Source organism: Coccinella septempunctata, chromosome X (assembly GCF_907165205.1).
Source record: "Coccinella septempunctata chromosome X, icCocSept1.1, whole genome shotgun sequence".
Taxonomy (NCBI): Eukaryota; Metazoa; Arthropoda; class Insecta; order Coleoptera; family Coccinellidae; genus Coccinella; species Coccinella septempunctata.
In genome coordinates, this window is record NC_058198.1 from 10,145,279 (window position 1) to 10,164,192 (window position 18,914).

Below are 18,914 nucleotides of genomic sequence, written 5' to 3' on the forward strand. Positions count from 1 at the left end.
TCACATTATTCAGATAAACATCTAAACGAAGCGATAAACGTTTTAGGGGCTTGTATGTTTCCCTAATATCGATTTCCGTGTTTATTGTCCGGGGAATTGAAGTATCAACAACATTCTTCAATTTATCCAAAACGTTGAATGTTTTGTCAGACTCGAATCAGTGTAGAGAAATCCGATATCTGTTTGGTGTATCGATTTTGTTGTCCCGTTTTGATGGAGTATTGTTGGAAATGTGAGATTAAAATCGATTGAACGGATTTGCTGTAATTAATTTAGTTTAATATCACTCAAACTTAGGTTGTTTGTAATCAATATTTGAATCAACATATACGTTACAGATTTCACAGATTTGTTGTATGACTATAGGCGATGATTTGTGGCCTATGTTACACGCACGAGGGCGGTTTAATTTTATGTCATCAAATATTACTGAATTGCGTTACCCATTTTGGTCGACTATAATGGTTTGATGAGTCTTCAACTATACCATTGACTATTAACCCCTTGAATATTGAATACTTACTGAAAATGATCGACAAATAAGGTATTATCAAGTCAATTATGAGCTGGTTCCTTTTGTTTCATTACAGCTTTACTGTTCTAGATTTTAAAGCGGGTTGTGTTGCAGCTCGACCTCAAGATCTATTGTGCCCCCATCAGAGTTGTTTTTGCCGTTATGTCGTCTACAGATTGCCGCCCATTTCCATAGTTCCAATGAACTCTTTCCAGAGTTCTAATGAACTGTACTATCTGGGGTGTCCTCCAAGTTTCTCGTCCAAAAACATTGTTTGCGTTCGCTAGCAATGGCGAAGCTTATTGTCACCAGGTGATCCGAAGTTTAATTCTTCTGCCCACATAATCTGTACTCTTCAGTTTCTGCTTCCTGAGGCGAAAATGCTTTTTGGAATGTTTCAGTCTTGGAGTAATCTCCAACTTCTTGAGTAATTCTCATTTGGTTCTTTCCTTCTCCTGAAGCTCTTTCTTGAAGGTATATTTTTCTATATCTCGGGAAGATTCCGGACCAATGAAAGCAGTTTATGCTACTTCCTGGAGAGTGTATTGGGCTTTATATTTCCTTTGATTAGGCACTCCCATATAATCTTAGAATCGATGACGTGCGAGCTCAGTGGTTTGATGGCAGCCTGACGTTTCTGAGAGCTTCGTTATGTTTTATTCCACACATTTCCCTATTGCAAATATTTCTGAATGAACCCAGCGAATGTGAATATCTGGTACCAGTCCCAAATACTTCTGCGCCAGTCCCTGTCGTGGTTTCCGAATCACCTGTATGCCATTTAATACAATAAAACAATACATCTTGTAGTTATTTTGAGGATCTGGGGTGTGTATTCCCTTTCCCAATCTTTCTTTCTACACAGCATAGTAGTAAATGTTTTCTGGATGCTTATTTCCTTTATCGTGACGTCACAGGGAAGATTAGCCGATGTGATGTAGGTACTTAGTTAGAGAAGCTCTGGCTCTCTGACTTCTAATTCTACCATCACTCGTACCTTCTCTGCATATTTTTAGGAAGGCCTCATGAGCTAATCTATCAATCGCAAGATGAAGTCCTCATAGTTTCAGTGATGCAATTACAGGCTTGCCTCTGTATCCTGTCGAAGGTTGTCCTTGTACTGCTTCAACTTTCCTTGGTATGTCATCATCATCATTGCTGTATACCGTTACCGGGAATAAATCTACAAAAAGACAAGAAAAATAAAGGCGCGAACAGACTTGTAATTTCTTAGGGCTGATTGCGACTGTGTGCCCTCTTGTGACTGAAGAGACCCAACCTTGACCTGCAGATCCTTCCACACTCAGGGCATGGATAGTCACCAACCAGATCTGGCCGCCGCTGTATCCTTCTCGAGTCTCCATTATAACTGTGTACCAGAGACCTCCACTGTGACCTGTCTAACGCTAGTTATTCCCAGTTATGAATGGCATCAACTGATTTTAGGGACTGATGTAGTATATCCTTTAACCGCTCATACTGGCCTCCTGGTTTCCGAGCTCCCTCTGTGAATTCGCCATATAGAGCTATTTTGTGGAGTCTTTTGTCTTGCATCCTCAGAATGTGGCCGCTCCATCTGAGTCCAGCCCTCGTTACTTGAATCTCAATTGTTGCACAACTCGCGCGTTGCGAGACTTCTGCATTCGGAACTTTGTGGAACCATGTGGTGTGCATTGTTTGTCTTAGATGACGATGTTGCGTCATCTGTCGTATGTCAGATTATTGTCCCATAAGTCATAACAGGTCTCACATTGCTAACGTATAACCATCGCAGTATTTTTGGGTTACATCCCCAAGTTTCACCAGCCAGATTTCTGCACGTTATCAAGGCCTTTATTGCTTTATGAGCAAAGATCTCAATATTTCCAGATATTGAAGTCCAGAAATACACTCTATGGTATCTCCATTTAGAGTTATGGATTTTATAGCCTAAAGTTTCCCTTGTAAATTGGATTACTGTGGTCTTGGTTGGATTAATATTCAGCACTATTTCTCAGTATTTCTGAGATGTTGAGAATTTTCCCCTTACTTTAGATACATATTGTGGTCAACATAGCATATACATTCATAGCCAAGCTTCGTAAGCATGTAAAGCAGTTCATCCATTACTAGGCTCTACTATTTCTGCTTATTGGTATTGAGCATTGGACTCAAAACTCCAGGTTATTAGCCAACAGGGGACCCTGATTTCTCAACAGATTTGCTAATTCACTCAACAAATGCTAGATGATAACAATCAATAGAAGTGTTCAAACCGATTATGAACTCTTGAGACCTCATTACGTTACTAAATATGACAATACCATTTGAGGGTTAATCACAAAAAGTGGATGCTCTATTGTCGTATAGGTTTTTTGGATATTTTTCATACAATACTTTTCAGGAAAGGTGGTTTTGAAACATATTGTGCTGCGATAATGAACTTTCAGTATCAAGAAGAAGATCATAAAAACAATATGTCTCCAATAAAGATTTCACATTTTACATTTTGAGATATTCCAATAAGATCATTCGTCTCTCCACCCAATTATTAACTTCCATTCGTTACTATATAATGGGGATTTTTATGCAAACATTCAATTTTGTGGTCCATTATAGTCTTCATAAAAATTACGGCAAAATTTTATATCGGTTCTTTATTTTCAAATATTTTTCGAAGCAACGACTTTCATTTTTCCTTACATTCTGGATCCTAAAAAAATTTAACGACCTGCACGAATTCAGAACTCGTGACTTGGAGTCTATTTGAATATCATATTACGACAATCGAACCTATATTACACGAAAATGAGCCATGTACAAATCATTCTAAGATATATGAGAGCCATAAATATTTTGCGAAACCAACTCTAATAAGAAATGTACAATAAGAGTCTATAACTTGGAAAGAATTTTGAAAATGAAAGACAGGTTTTTCGTTGTAAATACGCTTGGACTGGTCGATCCGTATTTGCGCTCTTTTTGATGTAAGAAAATGTTGTACAGCTTGTCCCAAATTCGATATTTAACGCAATTTTTTTAAATTACAATCCTTATTTTTTAAGGCTATATCAAGTTACACATATGTAACCCAATATACTTTTTTTAGGAATAATAATAAGAAATTTTCCTTCATCAATAATGCCGTATCTCAAATTTGCTGCCTAATGAATGATAAACAACAGGAATGATGAAATAATTTAATGTTAAATTTTAGAGATTCCTCATGAAAAAATTCAATGAAAACATTCGGTAAACTTCCTTTGAATTTCAGGCTTCTAGTTTGGAATTTTTGGTCACAATTCGTATTTTTGAAAATCACAGAAACCCAGATTTTCACAACATGGAAAATTCCAAGTTCTTCCTTCGTTTACACACACCCCCCTTTCAAAATCTGGAATCTAGGGAAGGCCACGATGCTTCAAAAATCGCTCGTTGGGAGAGAAAACCCACAAGAAGTTTTAGGAAAAATGCTTTCATAATTTATTCTAAAATTTCTCTCTCATTGTATTGAGGTAAATGAAATCTTGGAGGACCGTTAATCTATCTATATTGAAGTAGATGTTGGGAAGAATCTTGAGGAGAGGCGGATATTTTAATTGATATAGGAATTAACATGTCTCAAAATGCAAAATTATTTTCTGGTGCTCAAGTTTTATTATTTATCATCAGGAACAGGATTTGTACTTTAGGAACACATGCATGAAAATTTGTGTACTTCAAAATAAAAACCTATATGTCTGATCTCTTTTCCACAAAGTAGTTAATACCGAAAATATAAATTACTTTCTACTGAATTCGTATGAACTGGAGTAACAGGGTGAGCCTTTGATTAGCACAAATATTTTAACAGTGAGGTCACCCCTGGTCAAACAAAATTACCTTCAGAATAACTAGCTGAATCTGTGACACTACACATTTGTGGATCTTTCAAACAGAGTTGTATTCAGCCAATATTTCAAATTTCACAGATACTTATTAATTTTTGAACATGAAATTACTCGAAAATGGCGCATTATACGAGAAAATATGAAGAATACTTTTATTTTACAAAACGTTCAAATATTCATAAGATAGCTTCCAACTCAGTTTCAAGAGTTGGGTTATTTGAATTTTTGGTACGTAATGGTCATAATGAGAAAACTGAAAGACGTGGGTGATATATTTTCGAAAAAGATTCATCAAATAAATAAAAAACTATATTCTGAAAGTCCTTTTATTCGATAAAACCGTTTTTGAGATAGACTAAAAGTTACATTTTTTTATGGTTTTTCAATAGCCTGTATCTTTTAAGCCGAGCCGATTCTGAAAAAATGGTAAAGGAAAAAAGTGTTTCTTTTGACCTCAAGAGTCTACTGTTGAAATATTTGTACGAGTCAAAGACCCTATATAATTGCAAATCCAATTAAGACTACTGGAAGAAGAGACTTTGGAAAAAACTATCCTGTGTTTTTGTTCGCCTTATACTCGTAGCTTGTTCATTGTGTCTCCCTTATTTCATTCACCCAAACAGGTTGTGCAACCTGTAATATTTCTCCCTCATACCATGGTACTGATTTTTTTCTTCTTTCGTTGACCTTTCATTTCCGATATAAATTTCCAGAAAACAGGTTCGCTTTTGGGCCACACTTTCTCGAATCATCGTTCGCGAAATTAGCATAGTTTGGAAATATGCAATGGTATCGACCATTAAGCAGGACATGTGGGATAGAGCGTTGAATACGTAAATTACGTGGACACACTAACACAAGCAGTGTTGTCGACCATAAACATTATGTCATTACACTAATTAGTCGAAGTTCATTTCGTTTGGTGGTCACAATTGAACTGCTCAAAATATCTCATTGTTCCTTAAATTTCGATAGTTGAGATATGGCATGGCCGGCCCACTTTAATATGAACTGAAGTAACAGCTGACGAAATAATTCATTATTCAAATGAGAATATATTCTATTTGAATTCGTGTTCATGCACACATATATTCGTTTTTATTCATTTCTGTTTCCATCGTCACGAACGTTACGAATATACTCGTAAATTGTATGAAAATACTTTCTGGTTAAAAGGCTAACGTCGAGAATAAAAATATACTGCTCCACAAGAGTTAGGGATATCGTCGCCCACCAAGGCTTGGTGGGCGACGAAAAACAACACTTGCTCAGGATTGTTTCATTACCGTTTCGGCGAGAAGAAACCTTACATCTACGTGTAGAATGCTACGGAATACTCTTCAAAATGCAGATAGGGTTCAAGTTTCCATCGAAACCATCAGACGACGTTTGAGAGAGGTGAATCTGGGTTCTAGACGTCCATTATGAGGAGTTCCATTAACACGTGACCATAAGCGTCAAAGACTGGAATGGGCAAGGCAACATATCAATTGGAACGATCAATGGCGTAGTGTCCTTTTCACTGATGAATCCAGATATGGACGATTTTCAGATTCTCGAAGAATAAGGGTATGGATAGTCCCATGCATACCACGTAATCGTCGCTATGTCCAAGAAGTCCATCCATTCCGAGGGGGTAGTGTTATGGTATGGGCCCGGGATATGTTTCAACGGGCACACAGATCTACACATTTGTCCTGGGAATATGACCGCCTTACACTATAGGAAGCATGTCATTGACAATGTTGTGCCAAATGTTCACGCTGCTATTGGTGAAATTTTCAATTTCTAGACGATAACGCTAGACCGCACCGTGCAGCCATAGTTGAGAATGCGCGCGAGGAGCTTGGTATTCCACATTTAACAATACCTCCGCACTCACCAGATTTGAATTGCATAGAACATGCATGGGATATGCTCCAAAGAAGATTAGATAATCATCAACCTACCCCAGAATCCTTAAATGATCTGAGAGAGCTTCTGCCCCGTTTATGGAACCAAATTCCTCAAGAAATGTTCAACAACCTCGTGTGTAGTATGCAAAGAAGATGTCAAGCTGTTATTGATGTCCGTGGAGGCCATTTATTGTATTGATAGTCTTAAAATGTTTGAATTCTCTGGGAATAAAATTTCGTTATTTTACTCGATTTTTCTTAACCACCCTGTATACGCTGCAGACCTAGAGGCTAAAATTAATTTGCAACTTGAAATCATATTAATATGAATTTTCATCACAAAAATCTCATTTTAACTATATTTTTTTGCAATTTAAGTCAATATCCCTAACTCATGTGGAGCAGTTTATAGTTGTACTTGATAGTTTCGATCTTAAACTGGTTGAAATTCATCATAACTCCAAATCCAATGTTCACTATATTGTTTGGTCATTCTTTCGTTGAGTTCAGGCAAACAAATATTGTTGTGTAAATCTTCAAAACATACTTGAAATCTCCTTTCAATATGTAACGAATATTGGTGAAAAAAACAAAATTTACATGACACTAGAGATCTGAATGTAGGATTTGCTTATTTGTTCAGTCGATCAATCAATGTTTATTCTGAGTGAAGGTTATGATTTTTGCCCTCTACGTATGGAATGTTCTACTGCCTTGAGCAGAATTATTCCTCATTCACCTTATTTCACAAAGACAATGAAAGTCTTATAACGGGATATCCTTCCTTGCCCGTTAACTACTATCGGAAATAGTACTGGATGTCTTGAAAAAAAAATGCGGAAAATTCATTTAATTCATTTACATCGTTAGGATGATAAATGTATGTTCATTGGCATCAGTAACAGTGTCATTATTAGTGGATTTGATTAATAAATGCACTCATGCAGAAGCACAAGAATTGGTTAACTTAATTTTTCAAATATTTCACAGCCTGTCTGATAAGGATAAAAATCCTTTCTACTTCTAATCACTCAATTTCCGCATATTGTGTAGATTAATCGAAGTATCTGTGAGACATGGGAATTTTTGACGAAGAACTGGATATCATTAAGCAAATAGCATCGAACAATGGTTATAATCCATTGACAATTTACAATCCATTAACTGAAATCAATTATAAACGAGCAATTTCATTAGGAACTAGATGCATATGTAAAATTAAATATAACTCATCATCTCGATTACTATATAGAATGAGAGAAAATAGTAGCATATTCAGAGGAAAAGAGACACATAATTCGATAGGTGATTTATGGGAAAATAACGACAACGGAAAAAAATTACCAGAAGTGTACGCATACAAGTGTATCGCGAGTAAATATGGTAGAAATTTCAAACGAAAATGAAAAAACGCAGTACTACTCTGCAAGTATACCCATCTTTGGAAAGTATTTACAAGTATTCAACTAATAGTTTGGAAACAAGGAAATATTTTGTTATTACTGCAATTTTCAAAAATTTCTAGTGAAAATTTATTGACATTGTAGAGAGACTAATTCCTTTAGAGTTCTGAGACAAAATAGAAATACCCAATTTATATTAATTCTAACTACTCAAGTATAATTTTGAGTGTAATTTCCTCGGGTACTACCCAGCTCTGGAGACAAATGGAAGAACTTTCGAAAGATTCAATATTTAACACTCACAAATAGAAGACATAGTTCCAATTCTAACTAATACAGTTGGAGCCTAAAAAAAGTTGATATAATCTATAAGCTTCAGAAATTCGGTTCATCGAAGTCCATTTTTACTTAGAAAGAACTCTGGATTCTCAAATAAGAAAACTGTGAGCAGATCAAGCGAATAAATCATGGAAAAGATTCTTCACTTATTTGTTTTTATTGTCCGTACATAGCACAGCTACACAGTGAATGAAATATTTAAATCGTATCAAGTAGTAAAATTGCTTCTGATGTTAGGTATTTGAAATGCATCAGCTAACAAGAAAATGGCTCGATGTTTCCATGATGTTCATTGAACTCTTTCAATAGAGAGTTTGCAATTCTTTTTATTGAACGACTAAACGCATGTCACTTAGACATGGATAAATGCATGTTTTTTCATTGATATGCTGAGCGTGTTTTCTATTTCCATGAATTTTCCGAGGGAGTTGAAAACCTACAATCTAATTTCTGGAGTTGTTTTCCTACATTAACCAGAACCTTTCTTCAAAAATCATGAATGATTTCACATTCTTATAAATATCAAAAACAATCATTATTGAATTCAGAATATACTGATGAGTAGCAGAATGACTTCTGAAAGTTTGAACACAATGTTTTTTGATACATGAGATTGGCATTTTGCTTTCTTCTTAGTTTTTCTTTATTTGGATGAGGTGAAATTATTTGATGATCGTTTCCTTCAAAAATTTCCCATTCTAGAGCCTTTTCATTTTTTTTCTGAAATTGATGCATTTCAGTTTGCATATTCAGATGAAAGTTTTTTCGGCAATAGTCTGTTAGACTCTTCTTATTTTCAGCAACTGTTTTTTACCGATGAAGGAAAGTTGGACATCAGATATAATCCTCTTTGTAGTTGTCCATTCTCTACATAGTAAACTAAACTAACAGCTGAAGCTGTAGGACTTAACATGATATATTCATCTACATTAGACTGAATACAGGGACAAATTCACTTATCCAACAGGACGTCATGAATTAACTGTAATGGAACATTAAGAAATAGTGTTAGCGTAACAATATCAAATAGAACGCTTACGTGACATATAAAATATTGTACAGGGCCGGATCTTATTGCGATTTGATGAGTTACTAGATGCAAGCATCGAATAGTTTGTGGTAACTCAAAAACAAAACAAGGATTTCCGAAAAAGTGAATTAATTCGAATAGGTACCCTATTCTTCATAATAAATATATTAGTTATCTTTTCCTTTCCAATTTAAAAGAAAAAAAATATTTCCACTTTACCATACTAGTAATAAGGTGAATATTTGATTTGTTGATGATAACAACAAATTTATCAAAATTAGTATTAAAACTTCCATCGATATGTTCATATAAAAATGAGAACGTATTATTACCTTTGGTAGAAAACATAATTCACCACAGAATATTGAGAATATGCGCATGCACCGAATCCGTCATGGTTCAAGGCGCATGGCTTCTAACGATTTCAACTTTTTTTGAGTTATATTTCATGTTTCATCAAAACTGTTTCTCTATACGTTTTCATATGGGGATTAGCGAATGACATGTACGGCATCATTGCCATTCAAAATCTAGATTAATCATTATGACCAATCGAAAATGTGAGCCAGTAAAAGAATCGCGTTTTACAGATGCATAATCTGAAGTTATTCATCGTGTTCATTTGAAGAACTATCAAAATTCATTTCCACCAATACATATTCATATGAGAACTATAAGAAGGTAATATTACCTGTGGTAGAATATAATTGACCCAAAACTAGTGGGAATTGACAGTTCTAAATATGCGCATGAACCAAATCCGTTTATGATTCATAGCGCATGGCTTTCAAGCTTTTTTCGGATATTTTAAATGACATTCAGAAATAGTCAACTACAGCGTGATATTTTTGAAAGTTCATTGTATGACGCACGTTACTTTTACATATATGCGTAATCTCTAATTACAAAGAAGGCTCAGAAAGATCTATCAAGGGTCATGTTCAGTTGAAGACCTGGTAGAATATTTGTATTACGGAAAAAACCTTCGTGAGTTACAATATTGGGATATATTCATGCTGCGTTTCATTGCTCATGTTTTTTGACACAATTTCGCAACAAAAGCATGAAAATATCAGCAGGGTGAAAAAATGATGCTTTTTCAAGAGTTCAAAGAGACCAACTAAACTCCCGAATGAATAGTAAATGAACATACAAAGTCTGAACGTGATAAACAGACGCATTCTCTGCTTTATGGATTAAGTCGGGTTTAAATCCCATAATAATTATCAGGAACTGGCATACATATATATGAATATTTTCCAACAGCGAATTTCTGGTTGGTCGATACGATAACCAAGTCGGCAAACAGATTACCTGTCGTGTACAGGTACATATTTCGAAACATCTCTCTGCCTGCCTGTTTACTTTGAATCCTTGAACTAACACTGGTAGACATCATGCACAATGTTATCGATCGATGCGAAATAACATAGTTCTGTTTTTTTCAGGTTTCATCAACTGTCCCACAAACGCTTTCCAGTCTATATCCCACTTACACGGTGAGTTTTAACTTGTCATTACGCCTTGTTTTGTTGAACGGAATAATCAATCACCTTTTCAATAGAACGCCAGTAGTGTAAAACAAATAGTGGAAACGAATTTTTTTTATTCCGCTTCAGACAGCCTTTCAAACATCGCCTCAGCTCTGGGGAGGGTCAGTATTCTGGCCCCAATCAAAAACTGGCAAAACTTCCATTTTTGGGGGGCCATATACTTAATGCCAAACTGAGAAGGGAGAAATGGTGTTTATTTTCAGTTTATGAGAACTGAAAAAGGAATCTAATGGGCTAACTTCAACAAAAGTTGAAGCTTTCTGAAAACAGTAAAAATAATAACTGAAATAATTTCCAAAAAAAATCCTGCACCACAGAAACCATATCTTAGATGACACTAAAACTTCTCCCTATCCTTCTAAACATCAATTAAGTTTTCAGTGTGTGATATCAATACGACAGAATCCGCATTTCCAAAAATATTGGCACAATAATTTCTTTCTTCGGGCAATCAAGCAGCTGTGAGTTAGTAGAGTACCTGGATGGGTGACCGACATGGTTATGAATTTGAACAAGCATGTAAAACTCACTGTTTTCCAACTTTTCCAGCGAATATATGATTTCGTTACATTTTCTTGAAAATTTGCAAAATTTTTTCATCCAAAATGTTCTTCTGACCCACTCCAGTTCTAACAAAATTTTTTCATCAATTTCTGTTAGGGAACAAGAAGTCTATTATCCAAGCTCGTTGGGAAGTATATAATTCGCACGAAAACAATTCTTTTGATTCTGTTTGGTCCATTCAGTTGTAAGTTACAGGGTGTTGGAAATAGTCAAGAAATAGAAAAGTCGAGACTTTTTACAGTTTTTCTCTGATATCAACGGAAATGTGAGGCAAGTCACTGACAGTGTGAGTGATGTTTATGGTCCAGATATTGTAACAGCCAATAACGTGCAATTTTGGCTTCATCGCTTATGTTCAGGCATTTTTTATGCATTTTATGATGCACCCAGTACAGGTAGTCAAAAATATCGATAAAAAACAAACAAAAAAATCGAAATGAGCAATCGTATCATCGCCAAGAAACTAAAGATCAACAATAAAACGGTTTCAAACCATTTGCAGAAAGCTATATTCGAAATGGAGCTAGATGTTTGGATGCCACACAAACTGACACAAAAAACATAATAGATCGAACTTTTATCTATTTATCAAATGGTTTGTTTCTAAGAGATGAGAAATGGGTGACATACGACAGCACTGTGCCAAAACCCATATGGTCGAAGCACGGTGAAGCAGTTCAAATGGTGGCCAACCATGACTTACGTCCATTCACGTTCTGCTATAAATAATTTAATATCAGATGTTTCCATATGGCCAAAAACTGAATTCAGACCTCTACTGTCAAGGATCTGACCGTTTGAAGTTAGCTGTTGACAAGAAATGGCCCACAGGACAAGGGTTGTTTTCCATCAGCATAACTCCAGAACACACAAGTATATAATGACTCGCCAGAAACTACAGGAGCATGTATGAAAAATTTTGATGCATCCAACTTATAGTCCGGATCTGATACCATGCTTTTCTTGCATTACATTTCCCTAATCAAGAGAAGATTGTGAAAATCGCTTATAAGAGTTTTCCACCAATAAAGACAAAGGCTTGTAAAAGCGAAACATTATAAAGCTACCCTCAAAATGACAACAAATTATAGAACAAAATGGTTCATAGTTGACCTAAATCAAACAAACTAAAACATATAAAATTAAGACTCGAAGTTCGCAAAAAAAAGCTTGGCAGATTTTCTTTATTCGCTTTTTGGAACCTACCAGTCACGAAACTCGAGCCCGTATATTTCTAACGTTTATCATCGGAAAAAAAGCCAGCCAGAAATGCCAAAAGGCATTCGGCAATGTTCTATTAATCCTGAAACTGAGCAATTGGGATCTGAATTAGAGGAAGTTGCAGTCACGAATGGAATGAAACCGTTTCATGCCCCTCAGGCTAGTTCTCTTCGATTTTCCTCTTCTGAAAAGATTCGAAGACAAAACACTGTAATTGATTCCCTGAAGGTCCGTTTTCAGAATTCGCTTGTGTAAAAAACTTAAAAAATTCATATGCCGAATACTGTTCAGGGCAAAAGCGATGAATTCCATTATTTTTCTGAATTCCTCTCATCGTGAAATTTAAATGGAAATGTAAAGATTTCTTTCGATTTTTCCATAAATAGGATATTCCCTGAAATTAAAATGAAGCTGATGATTCAATCCTTTTGAGACAATGAATAAATATAGTACCAATAAGTTGTACTTTGAGGAATACACCCAAAATTCACATACTGCTATTGATGAAAGGAGACAGAATAAGTTATGATTTTATTTGAGTTATCCTTAAGATGTCTAGTTCCGTTGATGGCTGTTGAAAAACCATGAAAAAATGTTATTTTTAGTTCTACCTCGCAAGGTATTATCGAATGAAATGAATTTCGGAATATAATTTTTCATTAATTTGATGAATCATTTTCGAACACAAGATATCACTTACCAAAAATTCAAAGAACCCAACTCTTGAAACAAGTTAGACGCTATCTTATGAATATTTGAACGTTTTGTAAAATAAAAGTATTCCTCATATTTTCTCGTATAATGCGCCGTTTTCGAGTTATTTGATGTTCAAAAATCATAAAGTATCTGTGAAAGTTGAAAAATTGGGTACTTTGGCTGAATACAACTCTGTTTAAAAGACCCACAGATGAGTAGTGACACAGATTTAGCTAGTTATTCTGAAGGAAATTTTGTTTTGCCAGGGGTGATACAGCTCCTTACGAAAACTGAAAGTGGCCATATCTTTTTATCAGGGCCGAATCGGAAGTAACGGTTTAGAAAAAAAGTGTTTCTTTTGACCTCAAGAATCTACTCTGTTGAAATATTTGTACGAGTCAAAGATCCACCATGTATTTGAAAACAAAAGGTAGAGCTCTACTAATTAGGAGAAAAAAATACCAGTTTGTATAAAATTCTTAGGTTAACGATCCTTTTTTGAATTTCCTTTCACCGAATTCTGAATACCCATTGAAAATACTTTATATTTGCTCATTTAAAGGTCTTTGTAACACCAATTATTAACTGAGATAGCTATTGAGTGAAATATAAACAATCACCCTGTACAATTCCCATAATAAATAAACGAATAACAACCAGGATAATGCTACGGGTACTATGATCTCTTTATAATTTTCCAAATAATTTACCTTTGTATAAAATTTGCCTCTTTCTGCTTCACACTCTCTGGAACTCTCTGTATAAACAATATCCACGAGTTTTGCACATTGAGAACATGGCCAGATCCAATTCATGGTTAACTTCCAAACTGAAAATTTCAATCAGTTTTCCGAAAACTGTGAGGGTTGGAGACACACAAATTCCTCAGATACAACCACAATAGAACAAAATGACTTTCTCCTCAAGAATGGCTAAAATCGGATGGATGGTTATTTATTTGAAAATTTCTTTCCAGGAAAGTCAGCGTATTTCCCAGGGTTAGACGAGCAGGCAGGAACCGTGTTACTCGAAGAGCCCACCCACCTGGACAGCACCTTGGGGGGCCCCCAACCTCTCAGTTCTCCATCCAGATCTTCGCCTCATTCGCAGGGTTCCGAGGGAGGTGAGAGGTTTTCCCGGAAAGTCTTCGTAGGTGGTCTTCCTCCAGACATCGACGAGGATGAAATAACCGCGAGCTTCAGAAGATTCGGTCCATTGGTCGTGGATTGGCCCCATAAGGCAGAGAGCAAATCGTACTTCCCGCCAAAAGGTTATGCATTCCTCCTTTTCCAGGTGAGTTTTGACAGTTGCCAGAACCGCAGAGGGCAGGTTTTGAGCGTCGATCGTTTTTAGGATGAGAACTCCGTTCAGAGTCTCATTGATGCATGTATCACCGATGAAGACAAGCTGTACTTGTGCGTATCATCTCCAACTATAAAGGATAAACCGGTACAAATACGTCCTTGGAGGCTGTCCGATGCTGATTTCGTGTTGGACGCTTCAATGCCGCTGGATCCGAGAAAGACTGTTTTTGTAGGGGGTGTACCACGTCCTCTGAAGGCTGGTAAGTGGAAATATTTCACTCTTTCATTGTTTGGGAAAAAGAACTTCAATGACATAAGATAACTCCATCTTGAAGATATTGAAATGGCGAAAGGAAGTCGCTTTCAGGTAGAAAAGTGTTCGGATCCTGATCTCGATATGTTATCAATAATCACCAAAGTTCATACTTTATTCCTTGAGATCACCAGATTATCGCTCACCTTCGAAACCCACATTGTTTGGCCATAATGAGTTCTTTGCTCTCTTGATATTTGACCAGTTTCACAATGATTACGCTTTCCTAATCACATTCGCTGGGATGGAAATGAGGAAATATGGAAGATATTTCTTTTCCATTTTCGCTACAGTTGAACATGAGATTCCGTGATTTGGAAAAAATATCTCTCTGGAATCAGGTGTCGAAAAACGTGAAAAACAGATACTAGCTCCAGCGGGTTTGAGGGTACTGGCAGGTGGTTTGATGCTCGAGTTACCAGGAGAGGTTTCCGCAGAACATAGGGATGCTATCTGGGTGCAGCCACAAGCTTTATCCTTCTTAACTGAAGGAAAACGCCCAGTGAGAGGAATTGCTGTGAACCTGGTGCGGAACCGGTGTTGCATATCTTTCTGGAACTTCTTTAATAGTACAAAAACTCTTGGTCCTTGAGAGGACACAGATGAGAGACTGGCCACCTGGCCAGTTCAATGAACATTCAAAGAAAATGGTTGCTTCTTGTTCGCGCTGGTGAAGGAGTACTGATGAAACTGTTGAACATATTCTGTTCACCTGCAGCAACCTTAAATAGCTAAGGAAAATACTTCAGTAAACACAACACCCTCCTCCCTGTCAACTTGTGGCATTCCTGTCGGTGTCTCTCAGAGTGTGAGTTTCTCCAACTACAAGCTGATGGACAATAAGCCACAATGCCTCAGCCTGGTGGAAGCATCGCGCGTAGAAGAAGTAGAAAAGAAGCCACCTTTGCATCATTGATGTATTGGTTACATATACTTATTTCTCAACCGGAGGAGGTTGAGTATGTGCTTGTTGTGAGGGTTGTTGGAATTCCCTCCTGAACTACGTTTCAACCAAACCACTAGTAGTGCTATCAATCCTGAGGCATTTGATTCGAAGAATCCCCATTTCATAAAATTGAAGAAAACGATTGACCTGTTAGGAATCAGCCTAACCTAGGTTATCATTCAGCTGCGATCACAAATCAGGGGTTTTGATGTTGCAGTTCCGTAGCTTGATGGCTTGAAGCGTCACCTAAGGATTACGAGGTCTCGAGTTATATTTTGAGGTTAGATAAGTAATCTAACAAACTAATAATAATGGTGTGAGCCACTAATATTGGGTAGAAATTCAAAATGCTGTACCCTGTACCTAAGGATTTAGTATCAAAGCCTACACAACACAATATCGGTTCACAAAATTTGCACTCCTCAGTGGTACCACCCTCTTTCTTGGGAGAACCACGATTATGGTAATAATAATTAACGAAAACAATCTTGGACAATTGAATAAGGAGAGAAGAATTCAAAACGATGGAAATACCCCCTAATAAATCCTACAATAAATTTTCCACCATCAATTGTAGCACGTAAACAACTTGTTTGTCAATCTTCCACCCAGGATGACTCACAAATAATCGATTTTTAGCTCCAAAAGGAATTCGAACGTGTATGGACCACTCATATCTTTCCGAAAAATAATCCTGTTACTTTTTACTTGACTCAACCATATATTACACCATTTTCTAAACGCCCTTCGTTGTTCTGAGGGTCTTCAGACAAGCAGCGAGATTTGTTCAATTGGCCTTTATTTTTAATAGGGACTGTTATGGTTCCTTGAGGAACTCCTTCACCAACCTCACTGAGGAGGTTTAAATATGATGCTGTTTCATCCTATCCATGCGACATGCTTACAATTATTATTGAGCGATAAACATTGAAATGAGGGGGTCACATTGATGAAACTCATTTTGAAAATGAGCCTTCATTGATATGAAGGTCACCATTTTAATCTAGATAAACTTCCATACTCATCACTTCATTTGATCACCTTGGAAGACAAATCTTGGGAGAATAGAGATTTTTTCTTCATCTACTAACGTCGAAAGTGATCAATGAAAAAAGTTGTACTGATAAGAATTTGCAAGAATGAGTGAGTTATCACTGAGAACAGCGTTGTGGGAATATAAATACATAACCGAATGAAAAGTCGTAGAAGAATATGATTAACTTTGGATGTGCCCCCAAAGGGATGTTATGTAAATCCCTCATTTTTTTTACCGATAATCTCATGATTGAAAAGGAACTCAAAAATATTAACATTCGTTTGTTACGTTTCATTGCAATGAAGGCACATATAATTATATTCCAGCTGAGATTATTTCATGATTGGTGATTCACTTTGAATGTTATCAAATCTAAATCCCACTTAAGCGAACCCCTCTGCATAAAACGAACTAAAGAATTTAAATTTGAATTTTCGAATACTAACTTGTCAAAAAAGCAACCATTATCGGCCGATGCAGCGATACAGTGTGTCACATTGAAAGGCGAATAGAGTCTGGTAGAATAACAATAATTTTTCCTCGTCAACAATGAACAAAACTAACTCGTTAGATTGATTCTTTACTCTGAATATAAAAAAATGTTTCATTATCTAAATATACAGCTTCCAAGATTGAGTACTTCATAGTTCATCAGTAACATAAATGAATCATTCGAATGAATTAAAAGAAAAACTTTTCTTGAGAGAAAAGAAACTATTTTTCAAAGTAACAATTATTCTACTTGACCTGATTGTCAATTCTGTGAATTATTTTTGTTGAAGATTGTGAGAATGTGAATATCATTCATATTAAGCTGTTTGGAAACGCGTGGTTTGAACTTGAGATCTGGCAAATTATCCGTAGACAAAAAATGGTACAAAAATTTGTACATAATTCATATTATTTTTTGTTTGTGCTTCCAAATTTTTACATTTGTTAGATTTAACTATACTTTTTCTTTTTTTCCATTTTCAATAGAAATATATCTCTTATTACAGGCGATTTTTCAAGGTATATTGTAACTTTCTTTCCTCGTGTGATAATCAACATACTTTGCTCATTTGAAAATGAGATATTTTCGATACTGGGTTTTTCTTAAAATCTACCCCAGAATCTAGGTCCCAATCCGAAATTTAATTTTCTTCATTCCTCCATTATAGCGATTATTAATAATTATCAACTATTCCACCATTTTTTATGGATTATTCAGAATTTGTGGAAACTGCGCGATATATTTTGATCTATTTGTTGCTTGAGAAGTGAAAAATGCCTAGGATTAATCTGGAAAGTATTTGAACTTAACTGGATCTGGAAATGAAATCCTCCAAATGACCTTCACTTATCAATTCGAAAAATTACCTCGAATTTCAAAGAATTTTATGGTTGCAATACAGTACACTTTATTTTTCACGTGAAAACTATTGAATGAAAGCAAATTGTCCATCAATTTGAAATGAAGTAATTGTTCTGCTGTTCCTGTGAAGAAGTAATTATGGATATCCAAAGCAAGAATTTCTGTTTTCATGATACACAATGGACGATCGTGACTGGCATTTCAATTATTTTTTCGTAAATAGTGGATTCTCTGAGCGATGTTCTTGGAATGACTGAATTTGCGAACTGCAATTATTTGTTACCTATTTAGTCTTATCAAACGTTTACTGTTTTAAAGGACGGGGTAACTTCAACTTTACTTCCGAGTTCTAATTGGAATTGCATAAGCAATCAACTAAATAAAGAACGTTATATAGACGTGTGTATCTTTGTTCCAAAAAAAACACACGGTTACGAGCGATTTTCAGATATTTCGTATCTTCATCATAACCTAAAAGGTGCTTCCGAAAGCCGAAATATAAATATTATGTCTCGTGTACGTCATAGGTTGTGTTAATCTATGAAATAATTCCAGGATATTTTCGCAACCAAATAATGATGCTCCATCCTTTTTCGATTTGTACTCGTTCCATTGCATACTCTGTTGTCCGAATCTATTCTTGGATGCCTAGAGTTGGACAATTTCCAGTTAATCATCTATTTTCAAACTACGACAGGTGTAATGCTGCCATGTTTTTAGTTTGGTCTGTGTGCAGAATTCAAATCAAGTATAAATTGGCCGACAGTTGCATTGTTGCCATTTGGAATACCATCGTCAGTCTAACCAGGAAAAAAGAAGGTTTTTCGGTTCGAAATGATGTAGTAGAGCGTCCTATTCTTCACTACTCGTTTAGATA

General features: G+C 35.9%; 1 protein-coding gene across 1 annotated transcript in view; it reads left to right on the forward strand.

Annotated features, from left to right (window-relative positions):
• LOC123322436 (cytoplasmic polyadenylation element-binding protein 2) overlaps window positions 1-18,914 on the forward strand; it is a 70,272-nt gene that overhangs the window by 44,537 nt on the left and 6,821 nt on the right. Inside the window, exons 3-5 of the mRNA XM_044910397.1 lie at window positions 10,499-10,549; window positions 14,061-14,377; window positions 14,438-14,648. Coding sequence (XP_044766332.1) covers window positions 10,499-10,549; window positions 14,061-14,377; window positions 14,438-14,648 — 579 coding nt within the window. The remainder of the gene's footprint in view (window positions 1-10,498; window positions 10,550-14,060; window positions 14,378-14,437; window positions 14,649-18,914) is intronic.